The 15322-nt window shown below is 35.6% G+C and overlaps 1 protein-coding gene across 1 annotated transcript; it reads left to right on the top strand.

The window, feature by feature from the left end:
• The first annotated feature begins 880 nt into the window (after positions 1 to 880).
• Positions 881 to 14711, top strand: LOC128888650 (uncharacterized). The gene is made up of 4 exons (XM_054145713.1): positions 881 to 1207; positions 5684 to 5806; positions 11440 to 11560; positions 12746 to 14711. The coding sequence occupies exons 1-4, from the start codon at positions 1095 to 1097 to the stop codon at positions 12794 to 12796; spliced, it is 408 nt and encodes a 135-aa protein (XP_054001688.1). The 5' UTR covers positions 881 to 1094; the 3' UTR covers positions 12797 to 14711.
• Positions 14712 to 15322: the final 611 nt, after the last annotated feature.

Raw genomic sequence — 15322 nt, 5'->3', positions numbered from 1 at the left:
CGAATACCTATGAATCGTAATTAATTAAGAAAGTAGACTTCCTTGCAAATTAGAATGGTGACTTAATTTATCAAAATTATACCATCAACCACTATACCATAAATCTTCGAATATTGCGTATAATAACGTAATGGATGAAACAGTGTTACTCTTCATCGATACAAACAAGAAGTAAATTTGTTGAAACTTCACTTCAATTTTGATAAATTAAGTCACCATCTTAATTTCCAAAGAAGTCTACTTTCTTAATTAATTACAATTCATAGATATTCGAAGTTTTATAAAAGCTACAACGTTCTTGAAGAGAGCTCTGATTTTTCCGATGTTTTATTCTTACAATTGACGGTATACTTTTACTAAATTAAGTCTGAATTCTTGTTAGTCTCAACGAAGAGTCCAGTGTTCTTTTCAAAAGTCAGTAGCTTTTTTAAACCCTTGAATATAGCCTGTATGAATCGTAATTCGTAATTAATAGGAAAGTAAATCTCTTTGCGAACTATAACGACGGCAGAATTGATTAAAAGTGTGGAATCGATCAAAAGAAGAAAATCTCCCAGAAAATTGGAGCACGGTTAGGTACGTCACGCGATTGCACCGTGATCGTGGAAGACGGACGAACTTTCCGCGCGATTTCGCGGCCGTGGTCCGGACGAAACACGGTGGCGAGTGGCTGCTCGCCTAATTGCCGACACGGTTCCCTGGAGAGAAAGGTGAGTCCAGGGAAAAGGGTCGAAGTCTAGGAAAGAGATAAAAGCGAGGGAGGATCCGGTCGAGTGGGGCATGGGCCACGGAGCCGAGTGGGGAGGTGGAGGCGGCACTCTCCTTCGAGTATATATGCTCGAAGCGAACGACGGTACGCTACAGTTCACCAAGAGACAAAAGCGACAAGGATAGGGCCAGCAAACCGATACAAAAACGCGATTACGATTTATAGATCCCGATACACGACCTACCTGTGAAACACGTCTGTACAGGACAAGTGCTAATCCAACGTGAACAAGAGTGCCGCTCGTGTGACCAGTTGCAGGAAATTCGTATAACCGCGATTCGACGTGTACTTGTTGGTGTCACGTTCCATTCGTTTCGTTGGAATAATGGGAAACTTAAAAGGAGCAAGGATCAGTCTCTTCATCACTTTGTTGTCGGCATGCCTCGTCACGGTACTCATGCAAGAGGCGACGTACACCGCGCCACCCTTTAACCTTAGGTAAGAGTTCGACTCGCGTGTGACGAATTGGGAACGATTCGTGACACAAAAACTTCATACTTTGCCTCGATCTTCGGTGATTTCAATAGATTCATGCATAAAAGTGCAGTTGGTGGTTGGTCAATTCAAAGAAAATATGAATTCGTTTAGAAATGAATCGTTCGAATAGAATGTCTACTATAGCGGCATATTTTATCCGCGAGCTCGGTCAACAAGTGTATTTTTCATTTTTTTAATTATCGAGTCACTGCTGTCGAGATCAGAGTTCATTTTATTTGTGTCATTGATACCTGATTCGTACGTGAGATCCGGAGCCAGCTCGCTGCCAAGTTTGCTCACTTTTGCGCAATTTTAAACAACCGCGTGCTGAGAGTTTCCAACTGACGTCCTTGCGCGAAAACGGCGTGACTTCTTAGAACCGCGAGCCGAAAGATACGAAAGACGTACTTGACGTGTCCTCGCCGAGATATCGATAAAGTTGGGGGCATTCGTGAGTCCCCTAGTTTCAAAGTCTCCCACAACTTGTTGCGTTCCCGCGTAAAATTATGAACAAAACGCTTGGACCATCGTCGCGCCCACGCGACTGAATAACTGATCGATGTGCACGCTCGAACATTCCCAACGATTCGATATGTAAAATGATTTTAGTAATTGGGCTAAACTCATGTTCAAAGCGAGAATAGAAAAATAATCACAGACAACCTTTTCTGTGATTTAATAGTGTTCGTTATAATAACAAGACTGGATTTTTATGCAAATTTAAGTACATTCACACAGACAGACATAGGAAAAGGATCGAAACTTGAATGAAAGTATGTCTTATTTTCTAAACAGTATAACATGTATACTAGTATTTTTGCATCCGTGAAAATTTTCATATATTTTACTATGTTTCGACTTGCATAAGTGCATAAATGCATAAACATCTGCAGTTTAATAATTCAGATTTCTGCTCCGAGTGTGTCAGTATACATGCAGATGCAGTTGCACTTTTTCAACATGGATCTATTTCATTGCTCAACGTTTCTTCATTGGGTTGCAAATATTTTCGGATACTATCCATCACGTTATTAAGAGTTTAGCACACAAATTCGAACAATTGGTTTCAATCTTATCCTTATTAATTGTTATTACACAAAAATTAAATTCAACGTATATCTGAAAATCAGAAGCTTGTGAGACGTTTGAGTACTTATATGTGTTATATTTATATATATTTATATATATATATATATCTGAAAATCAGAAGGTTGTGAGACGTTTGAGTATTTATATGATATATATATATATATAGTATCCGAAAATATTTGCAACCCAATGAAGAAACGTTGAGCAATGAAATAGATCCATGTTGAAAAAGTGCAACTGCATCTGCATGTATACTGACACACTCGGAGCAGAAATCTGAATTATTAAACTGCAGATGTTTATGCATTTATGCACTTATGCAAGTCGAAACATGGTAAAATATATGAAAATTTTCACGGATGCAAAAATACTAGTATACATGTTATACTGTTTAGAAAGTAAGACGTACTTTCATATATATATTTCATTTTATATATTATATATATAATATTTTATATATATATAAAAAATAGATAAATTGGAATTTCTTCTAAATTACCTGCATCTTGATTACTTTATTATAGTACCGTTCATGTACAGAACGATCCAAGAAATCGATTCACGAACAATATAAAATAGTTTCATTTAAAAAGAAAGTGCAATTGCAGTATGCAAGTGTATCAATGCCTTAGAAGGCAGATTATCGTAGAATATTGTGAAAAGTTAAATCTATATAGAAAAAATTTTTAGCCTGGTTATTAAAATCTATTTATTGAAATCAGCTTGCATATGCTCTTAAGAGCGAAAATTTTCCCTTACTTTGATCCAAGAAGGGAAAATCCCACTGCGACGTCAGACATGCTTCAAGTTCCAATCCTAATCGATATCTAAATCGATATCTAACAGATCGATTTATTTCCCAGGTGTCACGACAATTTTTGTCATATCGCTGTGGCATCTTCCTTGAAATCGTTGATAGATCGATAGAAAAAGACGAGAATGATTACTCAATCAGAACGCGAATCAATCTGTTTCAATTAATGCAACATTTTGCCTTTTTATGGGCCTCCTATGGATGTATCGATAACGCTCTCGATTGAGATAACGGGAGCTTTGTTCCCACAAACGCTCGGGAGATTAGCATGTCGATCAAGGAAGCGAAATTAACGACGATCGACAAACAGTATTATCCTGTGCAGCTTGCTCTATCACAGACAATATCTTTTTCCCCGCGTGCATTTTCCACTGCCAATATGAAAACGCGAGTTTCCTCCCACGTATACTTGATAGCCTCGCTCACCGTGACATTATCTATGAATACCGATGTTGCAATGGTTCTGTGAGATCTTCGCGAGGGTCAAAAATAACGATAAGGAAAACGAAAATTAATATGGATAGATTATTTGAATATTACGGGATAGGTTCAGTAAAATTAAATTTACCTTTAGTAACGGGTTGTCATTGATGCATAACGAACGGAAAGATTGATATTAGATAAAACTAATTATTTGAATAGGTGGAAAGTACGTTTTAGAATAATAAATGTACCTCTGTTCTACCTGATGACAAATTGAGACAAATTGAGACATTATAGAAAAAATGGAAAAAATAACACATTTTCTTTTATGAACGATTTTTATTTACTGAACATATATATTCCTCATAAAAGTCATTTCGGGCTCAAAATGGGACTGAAAATTGATATCTACTGATTAATTTTTGTAACATTAATCCTAATACAAGTATGTGAAAATAAATATAAACAACTCGGGAGTGGAATTTTCGACACATAGTAGCCACCCGAGTATACTCGGGCGGTTAAAGGGTTATTCAGATACTCTTTTATCCATTCCACGTGAAATGTAATTTCACTTTATATATTGTATGTTCTATAATTTCGTATCATTTCATGTGACAATTCTTCATTCATAATTATGAGTCGAAAAGTCAAAACTAAAAATTTTAAATTACACCCGAGGTATAAGAACAAAGAATGCTACCATCTCAACAAAATTATAATTAATACATACCGAGCACAGGACGATTCTATTGTTTCTTCAAAAAATTTTGTTTCTTAAATTCATTTCTCGAAATTTTCGTTTAAATAAGAATTTTTCCTATCTCTGTAGCAATAATATCAATGAAAACTTTGTTAATTCAACATGAAATGTTTAAAAGTAAAAATAGGGAACAATCGATTAAATGTCAATTAATCGAATCGATTAAATACCGACGTGGGAAACGAGAAACGCGTCGATTCCCGCGTCGTATATTCGGAAAGCGACGTGCAAGGAACAACGACCGGCTCCCTTATTTAGCGAGGTTTCCGTGGCAGTTGCAGTCACAAGTGATCTCACGGGAATGATTTGCAACATCGGTTTCTCTATGTTTCACATGCTTACACTTGATGGGAAAGTTTGCTCGCTGATGAAATTACACCTCGGATTAGCGCAAAGTCATTGATACACGTTTGGATAATGATACTGAAAAACAGTGCTATTATCGTCGTGCGTGCTCTCGGAAAGTAACGTAAAATTATGGGATTAATCAGCATTCGCATTATTCGAATGTTGATAGTGCTTCAGTAGAGATGTATGACGATGCGAAGTAATGTCGAAGTGTGAAGTTACTTATTATTAATTGTAGACAGTGGTGTGCGTAATTTATAGGTTCGAAGTAATTTTCCATAATATCATGAAAAAGTTATTTTTTTATAAGCATGGTCTAACTATAGTAGATGTATATTATTAAACTCTATATTAAGAGCAATACAAATTCTTTTCGGAGATTTTGACTTCTTTTTTCATTGAAGTATTCAATATTTATCTTTGAGCCTATAGTTATTCAAGCCACTGTGTAATAATAAAATTAAACAATCAATGATCGAATACATTTGATTTTTATTTTAAGTAACATTTTCTAAATGTGCATTTCCAGCGAATTAAATTACTTACTAACGTTAATTGCTCGTGAATAGGCATAAAATACATAGCGAAAAAAATACCTCAAGTATCGCACGATTAAATTCTCACTGTTACGTGAAGTGTCTCGTATCTATTTTCTCAGCATATTGAGTTAATTATAGCCACCATTTCGATAAATACAGATACACGAAAAAGATAAGAAAGCCCCCACGCGTTTAGATTCTCTTGGTTCAAAGAGCTATGCCAAGTACTTCGTGTACAGGACAATTATTGTATTTAATAAGTGTCACATTAGAAATAATAATAAATATTTGTATTATTTACTTGGAGCAAATTAATTTATAAATTTGGCTGGAAATGTATAAGGGAAAAAATTACTCCAACTTTTAGTATTTTTGTGATTTACTTTACTAGTAATTTATTAAATCACAAATTAATGCCTCCGAGGTAGATTTTCTTTCATATATGATTATTGTGTTTGCAGCAGGCAAAAGCGAGTTTCAGACCAGAGACTCGCCGAAATAGAAACGCTGTTGAACTTGAAAAACGTCATGGGAAAATTAACGACAATCCCCGTTGGATTCGGCGTGGTGGACCCAGCGAAAGTGTAAGTGACCAATTACGTAATTTCACGAAGGTCAACCCTTATCGCTAGTGAATTACCGTTCACTGTTATCAGTCTCGGGCGTGTCCAAAAATTGTTAACACTTCTTCCTACTGGCGGTGCAAAATTCCCAGATAAAAAGCGCGTTACGCTCCTATCGCGCGTTTTAATCTAAATTTCTCTAAATATGACGAATAATGTGGCGTCTGGTTATTATTGAATCCCGCTAAGACTTTCGACGATATTACCTTATCTCGCATCTTCGAATCTATTTTTGTATCAATCTCCCCCTCCTCTTCTTCGCCAGTTGATTGTCTTGGAGAAGACATACCTCTAAAAATCATACATAGAATCTTTATCCGTTCACAGATTACGTCTGCCTGCGTCCAATGAGCTGTTTACATGATAAAGAAAATATTTTTTGAGAACGAGTTTAATTAATGCAAATTACAATAATCATACTCGTCTCGGAGTCCTTCAGGGCAATATATCTAGAACGTTTTTAATTTTTGTATTTTGCTCCTCGTTGATTAATTTAGGATATATTGCAATGATCATTATGGTTACGACTAGACGTTTATTTATATTATTGTATTAATTTGTGAATATACAATTCGTACTTTGTGCAATCCAATTTTAAGAGACCGTTTCAGTTTCCATTCAATGATCGAAAACGTTCTAAACGATTGTTCGATAAAACCATAAGTAGGTTAAAATTCCTTATTCCGGGCAATCAAACATTTCCTACGATTATTATTCAAACTTATCGTCGAACATCGATTCATTATCGTTCGCGCGAGAATCGCTTATCGACCGTGGGAAATACTTGAAATGGTTGCGAGTAGTGCGAATGTGAACGTATCTCTTCAGATTAGTTTCTATGGGCGATAACCTTTAGTAAAGACGGTAGTCGATTTTGTGCAACGGTCGATGCTCGAGTTCATCTGTACCGTTTCGACATTTTGGGGGGTACAACTTGCTATCAAACATTATCGGCAGACGTTCCTTGTAAAAATTCCAGTCCCGAAAAGTACGCCCGGTTTTTTTATTAAAAAAATTGGAAATAATATCAAACCGATGAAAATAAAATTGGTGTATACAGTCAGGCTCATAAGTAGTACCGTCTATGTCTATTGAAACAATTTGTCTAAATTATACATATGATAGGATTGATGTTTCCAAATAAATGTTTCATTATAAATGCGTACACAAGTAAACATTACACATATATTTATTCAAAACTTTACGTATAGATAAGTTTATTCATGTATATATTTATAATGAATATAATACGATATAACATGTCTAAGTGTTTATAATTATATTAAAAATATGCAAGTGCAGCTATATATCATATTTATAATGAAACATTATTTGGGAAGATCAAATCTACCATTTAATTTAGACAAATTTTTCAATAGATATAGAAGGTATAAATACTTATGGAACTGACTGTCCAAATATACATACTAAATCAAGAAAAATTTAATTTAAAATCAATAGATGTGAAACTATAACCCGAGCAGTGACAACTGGCGCTTACTCTTATCACGAAGAAAAAACGTCTCGATCGCCGTTAATTCCTCAGGCAAAACACACACACACACACACACACACACACACACACACACACACACAGAGAGAGAGAGACACAGACAGAATACCGTTCATTGCATCATCTTACAAGACGGCGCTAAGAATAAAGATCTATTTAAAAAGAAAAGGAAAGAAATAGTTATTCTCGTAGTGCAATTTCATGATTCTGGGTTCAGGAATCTCCGAACGTACACGAAACGCGTCATTTAACAAGCACGTCGTCTATTTTTGACCGGTTTCATAATTCCCGCGGTTTGTCGCGGAATTTCCGCGTGGAAGAATTCCAATGCGCGTATCGCTCGTCTCCGTGGGCGTTACATCACGGGTCGAAAGGGTTGAGGAGAGGAGAGGAAAAAAAATCTGCACGAAATGTAGCGCACGTCCGAGGATGGAGTAGTCGGATGGCATTAAAATTCAACTTGTTGCTTCCACCCTGTTCCTTCGGCCGTCGCCACGCATGACAAGGCTGATCCAGACGTCGAATAAGGTCTAAACGGGGTGGTCTACAGTTAACGATGCAAGAGAACGAGCTGTCACGTATCGCGCGCAAAGAAATGAGAAAGAATGGCTTACTAACCAGAAGATACTTCGAAGATATCGTGGACCTCTAGCAAATGTCAACCATCGCTCGGTACATCGTGTTACATTCACCTTCTTGGGTCTTTCGAGTTCCTCCTGGAATGGATTCTTTATTTTTACTTAAAGGCGTGAAAATTCAGGACAATTTCAAAGTAAATGTGCAATTAAACGAATATGTAAATCATATGCAGATTTATAGTATACGAATTATAGCAGCTTGGGAGAGGAAGTTGATACTTTTCATTCAAACTCTATGCTTTACATATTCGAAAAATATATTTGACAGAGACATGGAATAGTATAAGAGGTAGAGAACAAGATAAATAATAAGGCAAAAAGCAAGTTAAAGAAAGCATATTAAAAATTAATCGAAGAAGAAACAATGAAATAAAACATGAGTGCACTGATTGAAAAAGAAATAAGAGCATTCAACTCATACAAGTTAGTCGCAGCTCACTAAAAGTTGTGAAACAGTCATGGTTGAGAAACGATTTAAGTCAAATAGCAAATTAACGTATATCAGATGTCGAGATTAAAAAATTAAAAATAAAATAGCCGAGAGGTAAACCACAACGCAAATTAAAATTGTGATATTTGACCATTCTTCAGTCTTCGACTTGTTCTAAAAAGTTCCTTATTCGTAAAGGTACTTTACTCGCAAGCCAAGCATGACAATTTGTATTTATAGGACGTATGCGAGTATAGTGATGGTTCGTCGCTGGGGGTAGCGAAACGGGCAAGTATTCGCGCATGTACGTAACTACGCAGACTGAATAATATAATCGCGACGAAGTGGTTCACGGGGAAAGAAAGATGGAATGAGTCGTACGGGGATAGAAAACGCAGCGACATAATGGAACCTCTAACCTGGTTACCTCTCCGAATGCCATCCGAATAAATTCGTATTCAGACGTTACACGCCGTGGAGAATTCGCTTAAAGTCAAAGGAGCAAGGAACGGGCTGCTCGAAAATCCTCGTCCCGATATGCCAACATTTGCGCGCGCTTTAATTCCCATCCGTTCTCATCGTTTCTTCGTAAACTCGGCAAGAACGTGAAGGGGCGCGAACAGGTGTCAGGAGACTTCCGGTTGACTTTCTCGTTTCGAGGGAAAATGCAGAAAAGGGAAACATTATCGAACAACGAAAGAGCGGCTCTCAGCTTCTCTGATAGACCATTGTGAGCTGCGAAACGATTTTCACCGCTTCTTTTGGGAACGTAGACGAAGAGTCAAACAAACGCGAAGACTATCTGGACATTCGTTTCAAGAGGATGGCGCCGTGTGTGCTCGCGTGGGTGGATAAGGGCTTGATTTACTGTTTTGTTAAAGAAAGATTTTTATTTGAGAAAGTAGATGTCGGGGATTCTGCAAATTTTATACACGGTTCTCTTGGCTGCTTAACGAGGTTCTGGAATTTTATAGAGAGATTCTGTGGAATTTATTTACTAACGAACCTGTTTTTGCGATGGCAGTCTTTTTCACGACTATCGACTTATTTTTAGAGCGAGGCTCAATAATTTAACACGACAACAATTCTTATTCATGGGTCATATTAAAAGTGTATATTAAAAGGCTATTCTATAACAATAATTGCATGAGACATTGATATAGTACTACGAGTCAATGTTTGTCCCATTGTTGAATATCTAATACTATCGCAATATTATTATTATTATTATTTGTTTTTTTCTTTTTTTTTTTTTTTACTAATTTAGCCTTTGAAAGCATTTATAAAGTTTATATCAGCTATACAATTTCTATGTTTTATACACTACTAATATATAATCACAATATCATATTTGAATGCCAGATTCGCCAATTTTAGAAATTTTAAAATGTAATTTTACTGACATTTTCTAAACACAGCTGAAAATTCTACTAAAGCATGAATAAAGAATATTGTGTGCATTTAGATCAATGACAAAATATTTAATTACGCATTACTTCAATTACGCAACTTCAAATCATACGTACCTACACCATGATCTTCGTCAGAATAACATAAATTCATCTAAAAAATAAAGGGAATAATAATATAATAGTCTGAATTGAAATTGGGTTGTCTGGAAAGTCTGGAAGGCCAAATATATCGGAATGGTTATAGAACAAAATGGTGCCTATGTAATTCAATAAAATATATATTAAAATTCAAATGAACGAACTTTCTGGACAACCTAATAAAAATAAAATGTAAGAAATACGCGAATAAAAGAAGCATATAAGAAAATGGAAGAAAAAGAGAATACCTACAAACATTTGATCACTAAAACGCAAACTGGATGTTACATATAACCAGGACACTGCTTCTATTATTCTGTTGTCAACCAACAGATCGAAACAACGTCCTTTTTTCCTTACGGACCAATAATTCACTACACTTGAAGAATGTTTGAAAGTTCGACAGTCGATCACGTTTCAACCCGTGTCCTCTCGCGCTGCGAATATTCGCTGCGAAATTCGAGCGAAAGTTAATTGCGAATATTAATTACGCCTATAACATTACGGCTACGCGATTACTATGAATTTGCGGCGCTACGTGTGCACATACCCAGCGATAAGGCGTGAAATAATTTGTACCAGGATATTCCTAATGATTGATCATTGCATGCTCGGCAGTATTCTATCGGCACGTGTCATCATTTCCTTACTTTTGACACATGTCACACGCGTGATCGTGCGAAACGCCATTCCACGCGTCCATCTCTCCTTCCAACACCCAAAAAAAAAAGGAGAAAACCAATGAGAAAATAACTGGTTGACTTATCCGTGCGAATATTCCGTTGCACGGGCTGAGAACATGTCGCAAAATGCGCGCAATCTTTAACCCTCTATGGGCCCATGAACCCTTCAGATCACATGCTAATATATCGAGGTTCAAATAGTATTATTTTACCAAATAATTTTAGTTTTTCCACAAGATGACGTATACATGTTAATTATATAATATCTCTGATAACCAATAACGGTATTGATAACGATTGGCAGCACTATCGACCTAAAATATCAAAGTAAATGCCTTGCAAGTTGTCCGCAGAAACAAAATTCGGCCCATAAAGGGTTGAATTTCGCTGCTTTTCGTTGGCTACCTTGAAGATGACCGTTGTCTGTCACTTTCTCGACTGTTCAATGGGACAGAGAGAAGGGATTGCTATCAGTCAAAATTTTACACACCCACTTCCCGGTTTTTTCCGTTCCTCGATACTTCGAAATGCCTTGAGTTCGAAAATAAAGTCCAAAAAGTGAAACCATTTCAAGATTATGCAAGTATGGATGTGTGTGGACGTGTATGCATGCATGATGACCAGTGTTGTGCTTCATATCTCAGGAGTAAATTATCTGAAAATCATGAAATTTGATATCGCGAGTCCCATACGTGAAGCATCGTTACATCTCCAAAAATTATCAACTTCGTTCGTCTAAATTTCCGTTATTTTCAACGAATCTTCTTTTTCTAATTTCAGAGGTCGTAGACGAAGATCCTCCACGAACAATAGATTCCAGACACTGCAACGCATCATGCGCATGATAGCAAACAATCCAGAAATGTTCGTCGACGAAGAAAAGGTTCCACCTTTGCCATTGGTAAGCTTTCAAATGCTTGTTTCTTGATATTACACAAAAGATGAAATTAATATTCATTATTAAATTCGAACTTTCTGTAGAAATACGCTAATTAAAATTTCGAACTCAAATGAAAGTTAAACGTATCTATTCTTTCTCAAACTGGACCTATATACATATAAATCTGTCCCCCCTCCTATATTTTATTTGAAAACAGAGGAAAGTCGTGTTAGAAATAAAGAAGAAAAAAATATTGGTTAAATAGTGACTTGCGGGCTATAAAACTATCATTAAAACATGGAATCGTTTTACAACATAATTATGTAAGTACCGTCATTCGTGTCACGAGATAACCTGTCGCCACGATCCTGAATGATTCGCTTAATACTGACTTTTTATCGATAAACGCAAGACGATCCGGTTTCGTCCGGTTCTTCCGCTGACAGCTAATTACAAATGCAATCGTAGCGATAATTAACCGATAAAGAGTAAGTAGCGGAATTGCTGGCACGCGCCTAACGGCACCGTGAACTCTATGCAGAACGTGCGGCCTTCCCCCAACACAACGTTTCGCTAGTTTACGCGCAATTTAGCTATAATTACGCGTCTTCCACGGTATTGATTCATATTCATTTGAGTTCGATATTTTCTTGTATCGTGTGACACTTAAATCAGAGACAAAACAAAATGGAAGCAAATAATTCTTCGATTCAAATCCAATTTTATTAAATTCGAATTATTCATCATTTTCCCGATATATTGTAAGAAAGTAAAATTTCATACTTTGTCAAGAATGCATAAAGATCTTAAAGACGAAAATGCAGCAATTATTCAAATGGATATTGATCAATGAATATTATTATACTCGACTAAATATCGTTGCTGTAATTCTACAAATAATTACAAGTTAATTATTTTCAAACAAAAAGTAATTTTCAAACGTGTTCGTTGAAATACCAAATACAATTAAAAATCTAAACAACATAATCATTACATTGATAATTGTCATACAATGATGAAATCAATTCAAATATTCCATTAAGGTAGAATTAATATGCCCAAAAAAGTGTATTAATCAACGTGCAATTTTTAATAGAAATTAATTAGTACCTATACGCATGTCTAACGAATGTGAATGCAACACCAACGATTGTATGTAAAAAACGTGTACCCGTTTAAACGTTGAATGCTTAATTCTAATTGCAGATGTTCAAGGAGTCTCGGGAGTACAACGGCGACGACTACCAATTCATTTAATTTCAAAGTACGTCGTCGCGCCTGATACAGGGCGGAAATGAAGACAGTCGAGAGAACAAAACGCTTAAGAACGAAGAAAAATATATACATATAATCTCTCGACCCCTAGGTCACCTGAACAGTATTACGGACCGTCCTCCGTCCGAGCTTACACTCTTTAAAGAACTTACACTAATTAGGATACTAAGTAACCAAGGAATGGAAGAACGCGACGAAGACAACGCAGAAGAAAATTACGTGTCCACGATGGCTCTTTTCAAATATCACATTAGACTACGTTCTACTGTCTGCGTCGATTTTCTTAACATTCTATTCGTTCCTGCACGAGTGTGTATTATCTATTTCTAGTAATTTATTTAGCTAATTTAATTTATTATTTATTTATCGTAGATGATCAGACCAGTCATCCTCGACCGCAACATCAATGCTAATAAGATTCGATATTACGCAAAATCGAAATTTTCCTTTTGTATTCAGATTTCGTTTCTCGTAAACGTTTCGATTCGTTTTCGTTCGAATGTCATTCGATCTTGATGACGATGGATTGCAACTCCATCGCTGAGGATTACTGGCCTACATCGTAATCTGTTAATTAATCGCGCTACATTCGGTGTCTCGACTGTACATTTTGTTAGTTCTTCGTTCAAGTTAGGCGCAGTGGCCTAACGACTGTTAACGCAAAGTTGAAATAGCATATAGAAAGTGTTATGAAGTATCAGAAGTGAAGGATAACGAGTATCAAGCCTCTGAGAATGGGAACGATATATAGATCCAGAGTATTTGGAAATTTAATCACATTGATAATTATTTCTACAATTACCTTACACTCCTCTCGCCAGAAAGAAGTAAAATTGTATTCAATTGTGTACAAAACCAGAGCATAGTAATTTTTTCGCGACGTTGGTTCACAATTCCTCATAAGAACGGTTAATTTATATTTTATTTTATTTAAATAGCAATTTTTTCAATCTCTGACTTTCGTTGCCATTACCAGAGGCTTCACTGCGACTCGTTGTCAACAATATTGCGCCACTGCAAGAGAAATGTATTTAGAAGAATTAGAAGACAGGTTTGCACTTCATGTTCATTATTTTCATTACAGCGGTTCCCGAATTGTGATAAATATTTACTTGAAAAATGTGAAAGAAAGACTCGAGACTGCGATGCTTCTACAATCTGAAATGCGTTTATTATTAACGTAAGAAGAGCTTCAAAATTTGACTACTTAATTCAGATTTTTTTTATTCGTTATTCGACAATTTTCGTCTAAATGAGAATTTTACCTACTTCAGCATGCAACAGACATAACTTTTCATTTCTTTATTATTTCTATCCTTGACGAAATTATTTTGTATATTTTACGTTTGATAGGCGAATGAATATACAATTAGGACGAATCATTAAAGCGAACGATTCCGGAACTGCCGTTTCGATGTTTAAAAGTCACCATCATTCATGTTAAATGAGATTGCGTTATTTAACATTACATGTGAGGTATTTAATTTATGACTCTGTAAAGATAATTTACGGTTGTATTAAATTATTGCTATAGAGAGAAAGAGTTATCGATGTCAACTTCGATGGCAAGTAATTGGTATCAACGACGATCAAGTTGTTAACATTAATTACATGATCTATTCATCGAATCAGCGTTGATCTCAGATATCGTTACGATTGTATTCAATGCAACTGTATATCCTCGGAACATTTTTTATATGTTATTTATTTATTTATTTACGTAAGTATTTATTTATTTATTTATTTAATTGTACAGAAACTAGACGAAGTATTAAAGACACTGTCGCCTGTGATGCGACTTCGATGTATCAAGCAACGCATACGAAATAATTTCAATGATCTTACAAACCCTACGTATTATTTTGTTTATTTCAATGCAATAAAAATAGTAATCAGCTATACACGTCGTCTTGTTCTATTATTTTCACCATTCCACATTCATCAGGTAAATGTAATTAGAATAGTGATTATTTTCTTTTCTAATAGAGAAAATATCGTTCACTATTCGACTACAATAACGTAGTTCAAGACAATATTTCTGTTTATATTCAAAAGTTAAGAAAATAAACACACGAAAATGATTTTTCCATGTGGGAGGGATTTGGAAATGGTACTCGTGCGAATGGATCTATAATGTTTTTTTTAGTAATGATCTATAAATCGATAATTTCTATAATTTATTATCAAACAAGTCGTCTGGTCTTCATACATTTTAGAATGTTTTTTTCCAATAAAGAAAAAGTGAATAAGTACATCAGCAATCGTTGATTAAGTGATCAAAGTAAAGTCCGCAGTTTTCTATCATCTCAAATAAATTAAAAATACGCATATGAGCTCCATCTGGAGAAACCATAACCGAATCATTCTATGCTGTCGGTAAATGCAGATTTTATTTCTCAAAATTTTCATATGTACATATGCATATTCAAAAAAGCATTTTTCTAAACACTGAAAATATGATCACAAGGTGTTAAGCATTTCTCGATGAACAAAATATTCCAGACATTT

Source organism: Hylaeus anthracinus, unplaced genomic scaffold, assembly GCF_026225885.1.
Source record: "Hylaeus anthracinus isolate JK02 unplaced genomic scaffold, UHH_iyHylAnth1.0_haploid 11994, whole genome shotgun sequence".
Classification (NCBI taxonomy): domain Eukaryota; kingdom Metazoa; phylum Arthropoda; class Insecta; order Hymenoptera; family Colletidae; genus Hylaeus; species Hylaeus anthracinus.
The sequence above is the reverse complement of the archived record's forward strand: the minus strand, read 5'-3'. Positions and strand labels throughout refer to the sequence as shown.

Coding starts and splice junctions, on each gene's coding strand:
- LOC128888650 (XM_054145713.1), top strand. CDS start 1,095: ATGGGAAACTTAAAAGGAGCAAGGATCAGTCTCTTCATCACTTTGTTG. Junction 5,807..11,439: donor GTGGTGGACCCAGCGAAAGT/GTAAGTGACCAA, acceptor TTCTAATTTCAG/AGGTCGTAGACGAAGATCCT. Junction 11,561..12,745: donor AGGTTCCACCTTTGCCATTG/GTAAGCTTTCAA, acceptor TTCTAATTGCAG/ATGTTCAAGGAGTCTCGGGA.